Source organism: Mustela nivalis (assembly GCF_964662115.1).
Source record: "Mustela nivalis genome assembly, chromosome: 17".
Taxonomy (NCBI): domain Eukaryota; kingdom Metazoa; phylum Chordata; class Mammalia; order Carnivora; family Mustelidae; genus Mustela; species Mustela nivalis.
Window position 1 is genome coordinate 3,964,106 of NC_139036.1, and position 17,233 is coordinate 3,981,338.

General features: G+C 52.7%; 1 protein-coding gene across 4 annotated transcripts; it reads left to right on the top strand.

Annotated features, from left to right (window-relative positions):
- Positions 1–6,278: 6,278 nt before the first annotated feature.
- Positions 6,279–12,564, top strand: ATP1B2 (ATPase Na+/K+ transporting subunit beta 2). Of its 4 annotated transcripts, none has more exons than XM_082706813.1 (9): positions 6,279–7,023; positions 8,803–8,931; positions 9,279–9,383; positions 9,477–9,682; positions 9,909–9,965; positions 10,060–10,077; positions 10,443–10,463; positions 10,719–10,817; positions 10,937–12,564. In XM_082706813.1, exons 1-9 carry the CDS (start codon positions 6,912–6,914, stop codon positions 11,099–11,101), a joined length of 912 nt encoding a protein of 303 aa, XP_082562939.1. In that variant the 5' UTR covers positions 6,279–6,911; the 3' UTR covers positions 11,102–12,564. The 4 variants fall into 4 exon arrangements, with proteins under 4 accessions (XP_082562939.1, XP_082562940.1, XP_082562941.1 ...); XM_082706816.1 differs by lacking the exon at positions 6,279–7,023 and adding an exon at positions 7,649–7,741; XM_082706814.1 differs by lacking the exon at positions 10,443–10,463.
- The last annotated feature ends 4,669 nt before the right edge of the window (positions 12,565–17,233 follow it).

A 17,233-nucleotide genomic window follows, 5' to 3' on the forward strand; every position in this document is an offset into this window, starting at 1 on the left:
CTAAGGCAGTGTCACTTGAGCAAAGACCTGAATAATGAAAAGAAACCAGTCCTGTGGGGGCCCCAGATGGGAGCCAGTGGGGAGGGTTAAAAGACCCTGAACACGCTTGGGTCCCTGTCGAAGGGTGGTTCTGAGCCTCCTAAACTCTTGTCTCCAAGGAATGTCCCAGGAGCTGGCTTTTCCCTCCTCCCTGCACCCCACCCCGTCCGGGAGTCCACAGCCCCCAACCTCTCTTTCTCCAGTCTGCCCTAGATTCCGGGATTTCTGATTACTGTCCAGAGCTGTCTACACTCTTTCATTAAGACTGACTTTGGTTTGACACACAGGCTGCCCCACCAAGGGCACCTCCAGTGCCTGCCCAGTGCCCCCTGGCTCTCCCACACCCCTACAGACCTTTCCAGAGCTTGGCAGCATATCCTGCAGCCTCCAGGCCTGGTCTGTCCACTCACCCCACCCTGGGTGCTGCCTGTCTCTTCTCTCCCACCTTCGCCTTCTCCCTCCCTCTCCTTTTCCTTCTTTTAAGCCTTGAGTGCTGGCTGTCAACCACACCAAGTTATGTCAGGTAGTCCACAGGGACCTCCAAGATGACTAAGTCTCACTCCTCATCCTGGAGAACCAGAGTCTTGGGAGAGAGGTAGGCAGACCAGTGAAGTTCGTGAACAGAGACCTCTATGAGGTGCCAGGGAAACTGGCTGCGGGGGGAACCACTGAACATTTGAACTTGAACTAACGCATCAGTCTCTTGACTTTACACGACCCCCATCTCCAAAAGAAGAAAGTCCCTCTACTCCTAGGCGTGCTGTGAAGATCTCATGGACCTGGGAGTCCAGATTCCTGGCCCTGAGCTTGACCTAGAGGAAGCGGTCAGTATAGGAGAGATGTTGCTTCCTTGGCCATCGTTAACCTCATGCATAGTTCTTGAAATCGATGTCTGACCTTGAGGGTATAAAAGACGAGGAAGGGCGTGCAGGGCTGGGCTGAGACGGGATGAGGGCTGGCTGAGGAGGCTCCTTGAGCCACAGGGTGAGAGGCCTTGTATGTGCTGCTGAGGAGCTGGTGGGGGGCGGGGGCGGCTGTGATCTGGTCAGTGATCAGTGGCAGAACATCTGTGTTTCTCTCCTTTTCCCCCCCCCAGTTGTGGCATAACATGCAATTAACCATCTTAAGAAAAAAAGATTAATTTTATTTATTTGAGAGAGAGAGCACGCGAGTGTGAGCTCAGCAGGGGGTAGGGTGAGGGAGAGAGAGAAACAAGGAGACGCTGAGCTGAGTGCAGAGCCTGACGTGGGGCTCGATCTCATGACCCTGAGATCATGACCTGAGATGAAGCCAAGAGTCAGACGCTCACACAGGTGCCCCACAATCGACTGTCTTCTAAAAAAAAAATTTGAATTTGACTCTGGTTGTCTGAACTTTACCATCTTAACTGTTTTTATCGCTCCGTGGCATTTAAGTTTCTCACTGTGGGGCACCCATCGCCACCATTCATCTCCAGAACTGTTCACCTTGCAAAACTGAAACTCTGTGCCCGTTCAGTAATAGCACCCACCCCTATCCCCATATTTGTGTGCTGGAGTTCTCTTTCTTTATTCTTGTCTCTGCAAAGACCTGTCTTGTTGGGAACGAGATAGCTGAATCCGTGGGATTTGGGAGGTGAGAGGAGGATCAAGGGGCACAGAACTCACGATGGCCACTGGATTTGGGGGAGGGGGTGTGGGAGGTCTTATTCATTTCCTTTCTGGAGACGACTGGATTCCAGGAAGGGGCTGGAGGTTTGTAGCGGCTTTTTTTTTTTTTTCCTTAAAGACTTTATTTATTTATTTATTTGACAGACAGAGATCACATGCAGGCAGAGAGGCAGGCAGAGAGAGAGAGAGAGAGAGAGAGAGAGGGAAGCAGGCACCCTGCTGAGCAGAGAGCCCAATGCGGGGCTCGATCCCAGGACCCTGAGATCATGACCTGAGTCGAAGGCAGAGGCTTTAACTCATTGAGCCACCCAGACGCCCCTTGTAGCGGCTTTTTGACACCCCCCCCCCCTTACTGTATTTCCCTGTGAATACTAATGCTGCATTTGGTAGCACGCTTCCTCTGGCCCATATTCATGCTGACCTGCACCTAGAGGAGAAGAAGAACATACATAGGTGCCACAGGTGCCTTTGGCCTCGCCCCGAAATGCACAGAAGGTGTTCGTTCTTTTCTGAGGGAGCCCGTGTACAGGACAGAAACAGAACCAGAGGTCTGGAGCCTATCCCCAGGCCATGCGGGTTGAGGATAGCAGCCAGGTCTCATCTCTCCGATGGTGCCTGGGTCATTTCGATGCTCCTTGCCTGATGAAAGAAAGAGCAAGTGACCTCGCCTGTGGTTTCTAAAAGGAGCCATTCCATGCTGAAGCACAATTCAGCAACCAGACTTTTATCTTCCATAGCTCTGTGTGTTGTTTGGGTGTCGGAGGATATATATATGAAGTCTAAGGCAAAAGGTCTGTTTTCTAAATGCTCAGAGTCTGATTAGAAAAGGTAAATTACAGGGCGCCTGGGTGGCTCAATGGGTTAAGCCTCTGCCTTTGGCTCAGGTCATGATCCCAGGGTCCTGGGATCGAGTCCCGCATCGGGCTCTCTGCTCAGCAGGGAGCCTGCTTCCCACCCTCTTTCTGCCTGCCTCTCTGCCTACTTGTGATTTCTCTCTCTGTGTGTCAAATAAATAAAATCTTTTTTTAAAAAGATTATTTATTTATTTATTTGACAAAGAGGGAGAGAAATCATAAGTAGGCAGAGAGGCACGGAGTGAGAGGGGGTGGGAAGCAGGCTCCCCGCCAAGCAGAGAGCCCGATGCAGGGCTCAATCCCAGGACCCTGAGACCATGACCTGAGCTGAAGGCAGAGGCTTAGCCTGCTGAGCCACCCAGCGCCCCATAAATAAAATCTTAAAAAAAAAAAAAAAGAAAGAAAGAAAGAAAGAAAGAAAGAAGAGAAAAGGTAAAATACACCACGAGAGCTGTCAGCCCAGTTACTCCAGATGAAAACCCAGGCATTGGACTTGACTGCTCTCTTTCTGTCACCCCATGGTTCCTGCAGTGGTCCTTCCAATGTAGATCCCGAACCTTTCCTCTTGTCTCCACCTGCAAACCCACTCCCGTCATCTAGGACATCCATGTCTCCTGTAGGGACTCCTGCGAAGCCTGCCCCACTGGTCTCCTTGCTTTCCGTGGTCCATTCTCCACGCAGCAGCTGTGGTGATTTTCACGAAATCTCATCAGGTCACTCCCTGCTTAAAACCCTAGAATTAGGGGCGCCTGGGTGGCTCTGTCAGTTAGGCATCTGCCTTCGGCTCAGGTCATGTTCCCAGAGGCCTGGGACTGAGTCCCGCATGGAGCCCTGCATCAGACTCTCAGTTGGGCAGGAGGCTTGCTTCTCCCTCTCCCGCTGCCCTTCCTGCTCCCCACTACTGCTCACTCTTCTCTCCCTCTCTCTCTCTCTCTCTCTCTGTATTTGAGATCACAAGTAGGCAGACAGGCAGGCAGAGAGAGAGAGAGGGAAGCAGGCTCCCCGCTGAGCAGGGAGCCCGATGCAGGGCTCGATCCCAGGATCCTGAGATCATGACCCGAGGCGAAGGCAGAGGCTCAACCCATTGAGCCACCCAGGCATCCCTGTAAATAAAATCTTAACCAAACAAATAAAGCTTAGAATTACTTCTGTGATGGTTGGATTAATCCAAACTGCATTCTAGACCCGTATGATCTGGTTCTTGCCTCCCTCTGGGATCTCTCGCTGTACTGATCTTGTCTTCCCTCCTCGAAGGCCAGCTTTTGCACTATACTTCCGTCCTCCTGGAAGGATGAGTCTTCTCCCACAGGTCCCTGTGGCTCCCTTTGGGTTACTCAGGTCCCACACTGACCCTTACACTCTTCATTAAAGTCCTCCTGGACCATCCCGGGGCTGTCTGAACATTACCCTGTTGTATTTTTCCTGCATAATATTATAATGCATTATTTTATTTCTTTGCTGATTTTTATTATTTGTTGGAACGGGAGTCCTGGGAGCACAGGGACCAGAACAGAGCCTGGCCCTAAGTTAATGCTCATTAGCTACGTGCATTGAATGAATGGGGGGGGGGGGGGGGGCTGGGCTCGGAAGGGCGGGCACACGTCCAGGATGCGGATGCGGGAATGAAACGGACAAAGGTGTGGAGTCAGAAGGAAGCACAGCCTGTCCCGGGGGTGGCCGGCTCCACTCCAGGGGACGACACATTGGGTCCTAGTGGGAAAGGAGGCTGGGGACACAGGCTGCGTTTAGATAGTGGAAGGCCCCAAAGGAGACACAAAAGAATCAGGACTCCCGTCTTGCAGGCTAACAGGAAGCCATTGAAGACCTTTGAGCAGAGGAGTGGCCTAATTAAAACTGTATCTTGAGAAAATGAATCTAGAGCCTGCTGCGGAAGGCGCCCAGGCAGAACCAGCTGTATAATTTGCAGGACGGAGATGTGGAATCCCCTGTTCAAAAAGCAGGAGGAAAAGTTCCATTCAAGGCACTGAAAGAGAAAATGTTTTCCTTTCTTTTTGACATTCTTTCCTCGAGTTCTCGGGGGCTTTTGCTATTTAACGTTGTTTGAAATAAAGAAAAACTACCATTCTTCTACCTTCAGCTTTCTGACGAGCACAGAAAGACTGAAAGGAAAAGGAATTATGGGCAGCTCAGTGCTCCTGTTCCTTCCATGTCATTCTTTCCAGCTGAAGTGCTTGGCTGAGTCAGGAAGTAGCTAGCACGACCAAGAAGGGTTAGTAGCTATCACCCATGTCTTCTAGAGCGCCATCGCGTTCTTTCTGTGTTCCAAGCAAGGTCGGCTTGGAACGTAAAGCGTGGCCTCTCAGCGATCGGCCTCCGGAGTGGTGCAGGTGTGTGAATAACATGCTTACCATATCTCCTCTGGGCACACGCACACTCCATTGTCCCATTGGACTTTTCTTGTAAATTACAACTTAAAAGATAAAATTAGGAAGAGCTACAGGATTCTGACAGCAGAGCAAAAGGCTCTTCTGAGCACCAGCCCTGTTTGAGCAGATCCCAAGTCCATGAAGCTGGGCTCTGGGGGAGAGCATTTGAAAGGGGAGGCTGAGAGTCGGGAGAGGCATTGTGGAGGGCTAGAGCCAAGGATGTTGAGTGAGAGTTGAAAGCAGAAACACCTCTCTTGGGACGCCTGGGTGGCTCAGTTGGTTGGACGACTGCCTTCGGCTCAGGTCATGATCCTGGAGTCCGGGGATCGAGTCCCGCATCAGACTCCCAGCTCCATGGGGAGTCTGCTTCTCTCTGACCTTCTCCTCGTTCATGCTCTCTCTCACTGTCTCTCTCTCAAGTAAATAAATAAAATCTTTAAAAAAAAAAAAAAAAGAAACACCTCTCTGAGGGAAAGTGACAAAATTTGAAGAGAGAGAAAAAGTGACAGATAATGATTCTTAAGTTGAGGTCTGTAGAGGCTCCGGTACCGCCTTCTAGTCTGTGGGTCTCTTGAACCCCAGGAGAACTGTGACTTTGCCTCCTCAGGGCTAGAGTAAGTAAGTAATAAGGTCTCTTGTAGGTACTTAATAAATGTTTGCCAACCCAAATGGGTAAGTGGGGAAGGGGGACTTCAGACATGGGGGTGTGGGGAGAAACGACACCTGAGCAGTTCTGGATCCAGGGCTGGGGCCTCAGGGCAGTGCTAGGGGCCAGGAATGTGGTGTCTGGAAAGACTTTGCCCAGAGATTGGGTGGGGATGTGGGGAAGCTTCTGGGGCTTCCCCTGGGGCTGTGGAACTTGTGAAGGAGGTATGGAGGGGAGGTAGCTGCTCCCCAAGGGGGATTTCGCTCCTGCGGTGACCTCTGTCCATCTCTGTGTGGCCTGGTCTAACACCCTGGCTGGTGCCTACTGTCGGTCCTGGTCTCTGCCTCTTTCTCTATTCCTCTCACATTTGGCCCTGTCGGTCTCCGGATCTGTCTCCAACGGCCAGCCTGGGGCCCCTTCTCAGCACAGATCGGCTTCCCTCTCCCGCCCTACGCCTCTCTGGGGTTGTGGTTCCCTCCACTTCGCCGCGACACGCCCTCCATCCCCTCCATCCACCTGATCCGGTCCAGTACCTAGGGTGGGGGGAGGGGAGAGACCTCTGGGTCCCGAAGAGGCGGTAGGGGGGCGGACCCAATCCCTCTCTCCATATTTGCATATGTATGAGGTCGCCCGGGCCAGCGGCGAGGAGGCGGGGCTTTTGGGGGGTGGGAAGGGGGCGGACACCCCCACAGCCGCCGAGTATAAAGACCGCGCGCGGCGACCGCCAGCCCCGCACTGCTGAGGAGCGGAGCCTCCGCCTGGGGGGCCCCCATCCCTGGCTGTCCCCCAATTGCGCGTCCCTGCCCCACCCCCCGCGGCCGCGCCACCACTGGTGTGGCGGTCTTCGCTTGGCGGAAGAGCCTGAGCGGTCACCCGGCCCCTCTCCATAGCCTCTTTGCATCTCGGATTTCGGGGCAGCCCCCTCCCCCACCCTCCCTGGCCTCTTTGCACCCCTATTTTTTCTGCGTTTCGCTCGGGTTTTGCAGCCGTCTGGTTTTGCATCCCTTTTCATTTTGATTCTAGAAGGGTTTTTTTTGGGGGGTGAAGCTGCACCGCACCCCTTCCCCTTTCTATCCTCCCCTGATCTGACAGTCCCCCTTTTCATCGCAGCTGGGGGGCCTAGGATCCGTGCATCCTACGCCGCGCTGCCAGCACCCCGCAGCGCGTGGCCGTGCGCCCCGGAATTAGCAGCAGCTGCCTATCTGAGGAGGGTCTCCCTCGCCCCCGCTGCCTTTGCTCCCCGCGCGTTCCGGAGCGTGGGGGGGGGCTTCTGCGCGCCGCACCCCAGCTTCTCCGCAGCCCCCCGCCCCGCGCGGGACTCTCCCCCGCCGCCAAGATGGTCATCCAGAAGGAGAAGAAGAGCTGCGGGCAGGTGGTTGAGGAGTGGAAGGAGTTCGTGTGGAACCCGAGGACGCACCAGTTCATGGGCCGCACCGGCACCAGTTGGGGTATGCAGGGCGGGCCGCACGAGGGGCGGGGCGGAGGTCCTCCGGGCGACGCCCGGGGGGCACCGGGTCCCGCCGGCTTGGCCCCAGCTCCCTTCCCGGGTCCCCGGCGTCCGGCCCCCCTGCCGAGCTCGGGCCTGGGAGGGGGCCGAATCGCCGGTCTAATCTCCCTGGCCGGCCGCTGCGGAGGCGGAGAAAGTAGGTCACTGCCGCGTTCCCGCCCCCCGCGGAGCCCCCTCGCGCGGGGGGTCGCGGGCCGTGCGCGCGTATCCGCGCCGTGGCGCTCGCGTTCCCTCCCGGGGCAGGTCCGCTCCGCACGGTCGCCCCCCCTTCCGCAGAAGAGCTCCCCTTCCCTCCCTCTGGCTCTCACTAGCTAGCCAAGCCCGTCTATTTTTAGCTCGTGCCCATCCCCTGGACCCTGGGAACATTCATGAGGGGGCGGGTCTTGGAGAGGTGGGGAGTGTGGGGGGGTTTCTTCACAGCGGAAGTTGTCAGTATCCCACTGCTGAACGTTTGGAGCTTTTCTGTGCTGCTTTGTGGGTGGGGGGCTGTTGAGGAGGGCTGGCCCTAGAAGGTTTTGGAGATTGGATATTTGGCTCAGATGTCGCAGGCGGAGGGAGGAGTGGATGCTAGTGGTGGTGAGAGGCGTACATCATCAGGCAGAGCGTGTCTGTGGGGCTGGGGTGCCTTGGGATCTTCCCAACCCATAGCAGGACTCCAGGTGTGTAGTCGGGGGATCTGGTGCTGGGCTTGAGTGCAGGGGTGGGGGCTTTCTTCCAAAAGGGATCGTGAGGCTGGGAAGTCTAAGCGAAGCCTTGACTCGGGGATCCTGGGTGACACAATTTGCAATTCATCCACACTGATTGCATACTATTCCCATCAGTGCCGCCCCCCAGCCCCCTCCACACCCTGGGGCCTTGGAGACAGGTCCAGGTAATCCTTGCCTTGGGGGTTCTGGAAGCCGGGCCCCTGGGATTGGAGGGGTCCCTGACTGCTTGGGGGAAATCTGGAGAAACATCATAGGGAACGAGTCTTCTGAGATGGAAGGATTGGGGATCCTGAGTGGTAGCAACAGCAGACACTCATCCTAGGCTGAGGAGTGACGGAGCTCCTTGTCACATCCACCAAGCACCTGCTCTGTGCCAGGAAGGCTCTGGGATGGTCCACCTTTCCTCTCAGCCTCTGGCTTGGGGGCTGTGCGTGAATTGGGGCTGGTGTGACTGTTGAAAGTTCTGCACAGCTGAGAGATGTCATGGGTAGGCAGGAGCCACGTGCAGGGTCTCTGCTGTTTGAGGGTGAGGGTCTGCAGTCTGAAGGATTGGCTGAGGGTTTAGGTGTGAATGGCAGACAGAGTTGGCTTAAAAAGTCCTTTTTCTGGATGGACGGCTTTAAGCATGAGGACCCATGTAGCAGTCACAGATGTGGTGCCTTTTCAGGGCCATGAATGGTCGAGAAGTTGGGAACGTAATTGGATGCAGAATGACTGTGGCCTATACTTGGGGTTGTCCCAGCAACGAGAATTTAGGTCTCTTGTGGCCTCGGCAAGGTTGGGCTTCACTGCGCCCTAGGACTGGAGGGGGCTGGGAGCCATGGCTGGAAGCCAGATGCAACTGCCTGTTTCTAGCTTGTCTCATTTTGCTCCCAAGGGAAGGCTCAAAGATGTCCCCAAGACTCTGTGACCCGTCCCCGTGCTGAACCTCGGAGAGGGAGACGGGTTTGTGGGGGATAGGCGAGGTCATCCCGGGAGCCTTGAACCTGCTGACCCCTTTTCCTCCTCCCTAGCCTTTATCCTCCTCTTCTACCTCGTCTTCTATGGCTTCCTCACGGCAATGTTCACCCTTACCATGTGGGTCATGCTGCAGACGGTCTCTGACCATACCCCCAAGTACCAGGACCGACTGGCCACGCCAGGTGAGTGATGCACGCTTCCCGCCAGCCATTAACCAGTTCTGTGCTCCCCAAATCTCCAAAAAAGACCTTACAGCCTGGTAAGAACTCATGGTTCGCAGAGGCTTGGTTCAGGTGAGCCAAGCCCTCAGGGGAGTGCTTGAAGTCTGCCTTTCTTCCCACTGCAGCCGAGAGCTTTGTGACCTGGAAAGGTGCCCTGTGTTCCCAGGGATCTTCCTCCTGGGCAGCTGATCTCCCGTCTTCATCCCACCATCCCTCCCCCTGCTGCTCCCCGTGTCCCCCTTCTTCCCTCTGTTTGTGGTCCCTCCTCGTAAATATGTATTCTCCACTCCTGCCCTGGTGGGCTATAGGCTTGATGATTCGCCCCAAGACCGAGAATCTTGATGTCATTGTCAACGTCAGTGACTCTGAGAGCTGGGACCAGCACGTTCAGAAGCTCAACAAGTTCTTGGAGCGTGAGTGTGGCGGTGCGGGAGCTCGGACAGGGCATTAGAGGACCCAGGAGGCAGAACATGGGGCCCATAACCCTCTCTCTTCCACCGCCTTAGCTTACAACGATTCCATCCAAGCCCAAAAGAACGATGTCTGCCGCCCGGGGCGCTACTATGAACAGCCGGATAATGGGGTTCTCAACTACCCGAAGCGTGCCTGTCAGTTCAACCGAACCCAGCTGGGGGATTGCTCTGGCATCGGTGACCCAACCCACTACGGTTATAGCACTGGGCAGCCCTGTGTCTTCATCAAGATGAACCGGGTACGTGTGACCTTGGTCACTGGGGAGAAGGCAGGAGGAGGGGGCTGGGGCCACCCTCCGCTGGCAGATGCTTCCTTTCACTGGGGCTCCTGCGCATTGGAGAGATCTGGGGATGTTTGAGTGGCCAGGAGAGCAAGAGAGATGGGGTTGTGGGAGGCTGAGACGTGGGGAGGGAAGGCTGGATATGTGTGTCTCGGCCAAGCTCATCCCTCTCTCCTCCCTCCAGGTTATCAACTTCTATGCAGGAGCCAATCAGAGCATGAATGTCACCTGTGTGGGGAAGGTGAGTTTTTCTGGCCTTGCTCATCTGCCCACCTGTGTGCCCTTCGTGGTTTCCACGTAATTCATGGATCTCTCCCTATCTTCTTTGCTGTCAGAGGCCCCGTCACAAGGGGGTAAGAGTGAGTCCCCATGTGGCTCAAACTCCCCAGGGGCTCCCCCCCCACCGCTTCTCTTTAGGATGCAGGAGCCCCACCATCTGAATCCACCCAAGCCTCCACCCCTGGCTTCTATCCCTAATCCCCACCTTCTCGTCTAGTCCCTGATGACCGTGACTTCCGCTCTCCCTCCTGGAGCTCACCTGTTCCTTCCTCAGTACTTTTAGGCATCTGGTAGTTAGCCCTACCTACCTCGACTTAGCGTCCTCGGACTCCACGTCTGTCTCTAGAAGCTTTCTGTCCCCTTCACTCCCACCACGGCCCCCTCCCCTGCCTACTGAGCCCTTAACTCATGTGTCTATTCTCTCTTGGCTCTGCTCCAGAAACCGATTCCTGAGACTGGGGTAAGAACTTGGTGTGGGAGTGCAGTGGGGGGCGTCCGGATCATGAGCGCCCTTCAGGACTTCTCAGTCTGATGGAGGAGGCGCACGCGTGCGCGCGCGCGCACACACACACACACACACACGGGCTCATAGTCCAAGGGAGACTGATCAGAGACAGAAATTATTTGGGCTGAAGGAAGAGCAGAGGGAAATCTGGAGAGCTCTTGGGTTCCTGGCGCCCCTAACATGCTTCCCCCTACTCCTGCACCCCCACAGCGTGATGAAGATGCTGAGAATCTTGGCAACTTTGTCATGTTTCCTGCCAATGGCAACATCGACCTCATGTACTTCCCCTACTATGGCAAAAAGTTCCACGTAAGTCCTGGTGGGAGGCCCAGACTTGCGGCACCCCTAGGGGAGCGGTGGGGGTTGGTTCTTGGGGAGGAGGCTGAGTCACGGTGGTCCTGGACCTTCGCTCTCCTCCTCTGGCCCAGGTGAACTACACGCAGCCCCTGGTGGCTGTCAAGTTCCTGAACGTGACCCCCAACGTAGAGGTGAATGTGGAATGCCGGGTCAATGCCGCCAACATCGCCACGGATGACGAGCGGGACAAGTTCGCCGGCCGCGTGGCCTTCAAGCTCCGTGTCAACAAAACCTGAGGCCCCTTCCTCCTGCCCCCACCTCTTTCCTATGGATGCGTCTGGAATGTCCCCGACCCTGCCTGATCCCTCCCTCACCCGCCCCAAAGGTATTTTTTATAACAGAGCTATGACTTGTTTGAGCCCCACTCCCCCTTTCTTTACTTGTGAACTCCAGCCTGGTGATGGCCATTTGTGATTCCTGGCCTCCTGTCCCCCGCTCTTCCTCTCTCGACTCCAGCTCGGTCGAGGTAGGGAGACGGGATCCCGGGAAGGCCCCAGAGGACTCAGGAGCTGTTCTGGTTCTGTTTTAGCTGTGAGTGGGGTACCCCACTCCGCCCCTCCTGTCCCCAGAGAACTATAGAAGATGCCTTTCTGCCCACCTTCACACCCGCCCACTTTCACACCTGCCTTCGCACTCCTCCTCCTCTCACACACACACAGACACACACACGCGCATCTCAGTTCAGCCCCAGCTTACAGACACTCCATTCCCCCTTTTCTCCCGTGCCTCCTGCCTCATCCTCACAGTCCCTGCCTTGGTTGCTTTTGACGTATCCAGCTCCCCCAGTGGCCTGTCCCCACCTCCTCTCCACCCCTCTTCCCTCCTCTGAAAGACAACTGTGTGTCATCCAGGACGAGGTGGCTCCGTGGCCTTTCCCGTGTTTCCTGACACATTTGTCTTCCCACCCTCTGGCGACGGTGTGCGCTGGGAACCAGGGTCTGGAAGAGGAGTCCCTGTTGGTTCTTCTTGAAAATTCTCTTCCTGTCACCCAAAGAGGCACGCCCCCAGAGGGATGGGGTTGACCTAGGCTGAACGTCCACTTTGTTTTGGCTGATGGCTCACTTCTCCCTGTTTGTTTTCCCAGAATATCCTTCAAGTTCCACTTCCCCGGAGCCCTGGGGGAGGGGCAGCCGTTTTGGCCGGGTCCCCAGTGGCCACCTTGGAAACGCCAGCTGGCTATGGGACTGTTTCACCTCCTTCCCCTTTGGGCCCGAGCTGCCCCCACCGGCTTCTCTCTGGTCTCTTAGCACGTTAACAGCTCGTCCCTAACACCCTCCCTCTCCTCCGCATGCCAGCCCGAACGTTGCAAACAGCCACTCAGTCTAGGCTCTGAATGTCTTGGCCCCCGTCTCCTCCAGACCCCTTGGCATTTTTAAACGACCCATAGTGCCCATAGAATGTCCCACGAGGGGCCTCTGGCGTTGTCCAGCGCTAGCGCCCTTTTTCTCCGCCTCTCTAACTGTCCGTCTCTTTTCTGACACTGCCGCTCCTACACCCCATCCCCAGATGGACCCTTCCCTGCTTCTCCTCTTGCTGGATCGGAGTCTCTTCCCTTCGTGTCCCCGTGTCCTCCTGCATTGCCCTCGCCCCCACGGTCTCTCAGCAGTTATAAAATGCCTGTGTCAGATCTACTGTAAAAAGAGGATAAAGTACAATAAAAAGAGAGCAATTCTGTATATAAATATATATCCTACATGGAGCTCTGTGTGCAGGCTTGTTCCTTGCCGAGCCTTTGGAGGGGCTCTGGGAAGGGGGCTGGAGGTGCTGGGTGGGGGTCCCTCGGGGCTTGCCCAGGCCTCCTTCCCAGCTCTGACCTCACCGTCCGGTGTCCAAGTCACCAGATCACCCCTTCATCTGCACCACCTTAGAGATTGCTCCACGCAAGAGGGGCAGGAAGCCTACACCCCTCTGTACTGCGACGATACTTATGATGTGCCTACTGTATGCATTCTGGGCACCGTGAGGACACACTGATGAAAGAGGCAGAGTTCCTGCTCCCAAGGAGCTCTCCAGTTTAACATGAGAGATGAGGAGCCCACGAGACACTCTCCTACCAGGTAGACCTACACAAACGTGCTTCTGGGAAGGGGACAAAGCCAGCGATGACAAAATCCAGGGGGGCCAACCGCCTTCTATCAGGGGGCTTCTGATGGCAGGTTTCTTAGAGGCTTAAAGGATGGGGTGTTTGGGGAAGAGAACATAGCATCGGCAAACGCCCAGGAACATGAGAGAAGCTGACCCAAAGAAACATCTCAGAACCGTATGAACCATTATGATCCTAATTTTGCATAAGAGTGTATACACGTAACTGTGGAGAAAGTATGGGCGGGTCCATGTAACAGTGTTTATTGTGACCTACTGGGATGGGTCTGGAGCCAATTTTTACTTTTCTTGGAGTTTATTTTAGTCGGTCTACGAGTTAGTATTTGCCATGAAAACTACCTTTATTACACAGACACATATACACACAATTTTATCACGAATGCGTCCTACGCACCAGGATTGCTGGGGTTTGGCGCTGGTGTTGCACAGTTGTGCAAAATTGCATCATGTTAGGTATGTTCGTGCATTCCCCTTTTTTCACTCAATAAATTTCTTGTGCCACTATTTCACCTAGTAGAGCTCCAATTAATATATATATTTTATTTTATTTTATTTTTTTAAAGATTTTATTTATTTATCAGAGAGGGGGGGTGGAGAGACAGCACAGGCAGACAGAATAGCAGGCAGAGGCAGAGGGAGAAGCAGGCTCCCTGCCAAGCAAGGAGCCCGACGTGGGACTCGATCCCAGGACGCCGGGATCATGACCCGAGTCGAAGGCAGCTGCTTAACTAACTGAGCCACCCAGGCGTCCCTAATATATATATTTTAGATGGCTGTGTAATATTTTGTCTGTTGGGTTGTTCTTCCCTTGTTAATGTGTTCCAGCTCCTTGATAGCTGTAGATACTTTGTATCTACAAAGTGTTTTCTGCATTGCAAAAATTCCCCCCAAGCCATTAATTTGGCTCTCTGTTAAGAAACTTTAGGTCTTCAGATGGTTCAACATGCTTGGCTCTTTTGTGGTTTCTGGGTTTCCAGTCACTAGAATCTTCTCATATTTTCTAGCCTTTTTTTCAGTGGGGGCAGGATTTTCAATACATTTAAACTTCTACATTCACTTTAATCCCTCTGATGTGTGTGTGTGTGTGTGTGTAAACTGGGAGTCCAATCTTCCTTTTCTAGTTTTATCAGTTTCACTTTATTTTTCAAAAATTGAGGGCGCCTGGCTGGCTCAGTCAGTAGAGCATGGGGCTCCTGATCTCAGGGTGGCGAGCTTGAGCCCCAGGTTGGGCGAAGTTTACTCAACAGAAGAATTATTTTTTAAGGGTGCCTGGGTGGCTCAGTGGGTTAAACCTCTGCCTTCAGCTCAGGTCATGATCTTGGAGTCCTGGGATGGAGCCCCGCATCAGGCTCTGCTCAGCGGGGAGCCTGCTTCCCCCTCTCTCTGCCTACTTGTGATCTCTCTCTCTCTCTCTGTCAAATAAATAAATAAAATCTTTTAAAAAATCTGTAATTTGTTCTCATTGAGTTGAAATGCCAACTTTTAAAATCTTTTAAAAAATCTGTAATTTGTTCCCATTGAGTTGAAATGCCAACTTCGCCTGGATAAGAGATGTTCCCATGTACCGAGATTTGCTTTTGGGTTTGGTACTTGTCTATGATTGCACACAACAAGCCATGTTGGTTTGATTTTAACAGTTTTAGTGTTTTCTGAAGTCCAGCAAGGAGACTGGGTTTTCCTCCATTGCTTTTTAAATTTTTTTTTTTTTAGTAATCTCTACCCCCAACATGGGTTTCAAATTCATGACCCTGAGATCAAGAGTCACATTCCCTTCCAACAGTCAGCCAGGTGTTCCCGCCCCCTTTAAAAAAGTTATTTATCTCTTTAACTTCTAAGCATCTAATCTCTACACCCAACATGGGGCTCGAACTCATGACCCCGAGATCAAGAGTCGCATGCTCCAATGACTGGGCCAGCCAGACGCCCCACTCAGTGGTAATTTTTGAGAAGATAAAAAAATATATATATATTTAAATATTTTATTTATTTACTTGACAGAGTCACAGCAAGAGAGGAGACACAAGCAGGGGGAGTGGGAGAGGGAGAAGCAGGCATCCTGCCGAGCAGGGAGCCCTACATGGGGTTTGATTATGGGATCACGACCTGAGTCGAAGGCAGAGGCTTAACCCCCTAAGCCACCCAGGTGCCCTGTCCATCTACTTTTAATCCCAACAATTCTCTACCCTGGTCTCTTGAGTTTTGGGGTACATAATCATATGATCAGAACGGGAAAGAGAGATTTCACCAAGGCTGATTTTTTTTTAATCCTTTTGAACATGTTATAACATTGTCAGTAGGCAACCCTGTATTGTTTTTTATTTTAACTGAAATTATTTTAGTGTTTAACCATTATAAGAATACCTCCTGGGTTGCCTGGGTGGCTCAGTGGGTTAAAGCCCCTGCCTTCGGCTCGGGTCATGATCCCAGGGTCCTGGGATGGAGCCCCGCATCTGGCTCTCTGCTCAGCGGAGAGCCTGCTTCCTCTACCCTGCACCCTGCCTGCCTCTCTGCCTACTTGTGATCTCTTTCTGTCAAAAAAAAAAAAAAAAAAAAAAAAAAAAAGAATACCTCCTGGTATCCCACTACTATTTTTTTTCAAGATTTTATTTACTTATTTGACAGGTGGAGATTACAAGTAGGCAGAGGCAAGCGGGGGGTGGGGTGGGGTGGGAAGCAGACTCCCTGCTGAGCAGAGAGCCTGATGCCAGGCTCCATCCCAGGACCCTGGGATCATGACCTGAGCCGAAGGCAGAGGCTAAACCCACTGAGCCACCCAGGCACCCCCCACTACCATTTTTTAATTAAGATTTTTTTAAAAGGAGTGGATGCTGAAATTTAATCAAATTCCTTTCAGCATCTGTTGATATAATCGTATTTTTCTTCCTTAATTTGTTAATGTAATGAATTATGTTGATAGATTCTCTACTAAACAAACTTTGTAGTCCAGGAATAAACTTTTGTGTTCAGTGTTAATCTTCTTCTGATTCTTTGGTGCATTCTTTTTTTTTAAAGACCAACTTTTTTCTTTTAAGATTTTATTTATTTATTTGACAGAGAGAGATCACAAGTAGGCAGAGAGGCAGGCAGAGAGAGAGAGGAGGAAGCAGGCTCCCTGCTGAGCAGAGAGCCCAATTCGGGACTTGATCCCAGGACCCTGAGATCACGACCTGAGCGGAAGGCAGCGGCCCAACCCACTGAGCCACCCAGGCGCCCTCTTCGATGCATTCTGATACCATTTGAGAGTTTAACATCTACGTAAGTTAATTTAGCTTCGGGGTTTTTACAGTCTTTATCAGGTTTTTCTATTCACGGAACCACAAAAACTTTTTTTTTTTTTTTTAAGATTTTATTTATTTGTCAGAGAGAGAGAGAGAGAGAGCGCAAGCACAGGCAGAGAGAGTGGCAGGCAGAGTCAGAGGGAGAAGCAGACTCCCTGCCGAGCAAGGAGCCCGATGTGGGACTCGATCCCAGGACACTGGGATCATGACCTAAGCCGAAGGCAGCTGCTTAACCAACTGAGCCACCCAGGCGTCCCCAAAAACTTTTCATAAATTGGAGATTTCATTCTTTTCCTGTGGCACAGAATCGTTGGACCAATTGATGGTCTTTGCTGTGTCTTCCTCAATAAGCTCTGGACTGTTTCTTTATAAATTATTTTTAATTTTTATTAAAATTTTTTTCAAAAGATTTTATTTGAGAGAGAGAACAAGCAGGGGGAGCAGCGGGCAGAGGGAGAAGCAGGCTCCCCACCAAGTACGGAGCCCGATGTGGGGCTCGATCCCAGGACCCTGGGATCACGACCTGAGCTGAAGGCAGAGGCTTAACCAACTGAGCCACCCAGGGGGCCCTATTTTTAATTTTTTTTTTTAAGCTAATCTCTACGTCCAACATGGGGCTTAAAGTCATCACCCTGAGATCAAGAGTTTCGTGCTCCACCAACTGAGCCCCCCAGGCACCTTTCTTTCCTCTTTTAAAATAATGGTTTTTATTCCCCCTAAGCTCCTGCTTTTGGATTTACCCTTTCAACTAAGTTTGCTTTCTCTTCCAACAATTTGTTTCTTTTTTAGGATGCACGCTAGGTTCCTTTTATTTCTCTCTCTCTTTTAGAATAATGAAAGCATTTGTGGCTATGCATTTTCCTCAGAGTACATCTTTTGCTGGGTCTCATAGTTTTGGGAACCCTGTGTTCCTGCAATCAGGGAGGTAAGTTGGTTAGCATTCTGGATCGCAGTGGTACTGGGCTCAGGCTTTGAGCTTGAGGGCAG

Bases quoted from the DNA above. Each gene is read 5' to 3' on its own strand.
- ATP1B2 (XM_082706813.1), top strand. From the start codon at position 6,912: ATGGTCATCCAGAAGGAGAAGAAGAGCTGCGGGCAGGTGGTTGAGGAG. The intron at 9,683-9,908 runs GTACGTGTGACC...TCCTCCCTCCAG, and splicing joins TCTTCATCAAGATGAACCGG to GTTATCAACTTCTATGCAGG. The intron at 10,818-10,936 runs GTAAGTCCTGGT...CCTCTGGCCCAG, and splicing joins ACTATGGCAAAAAGTTCCAC to GTGAACTACACGCAGCCCCT.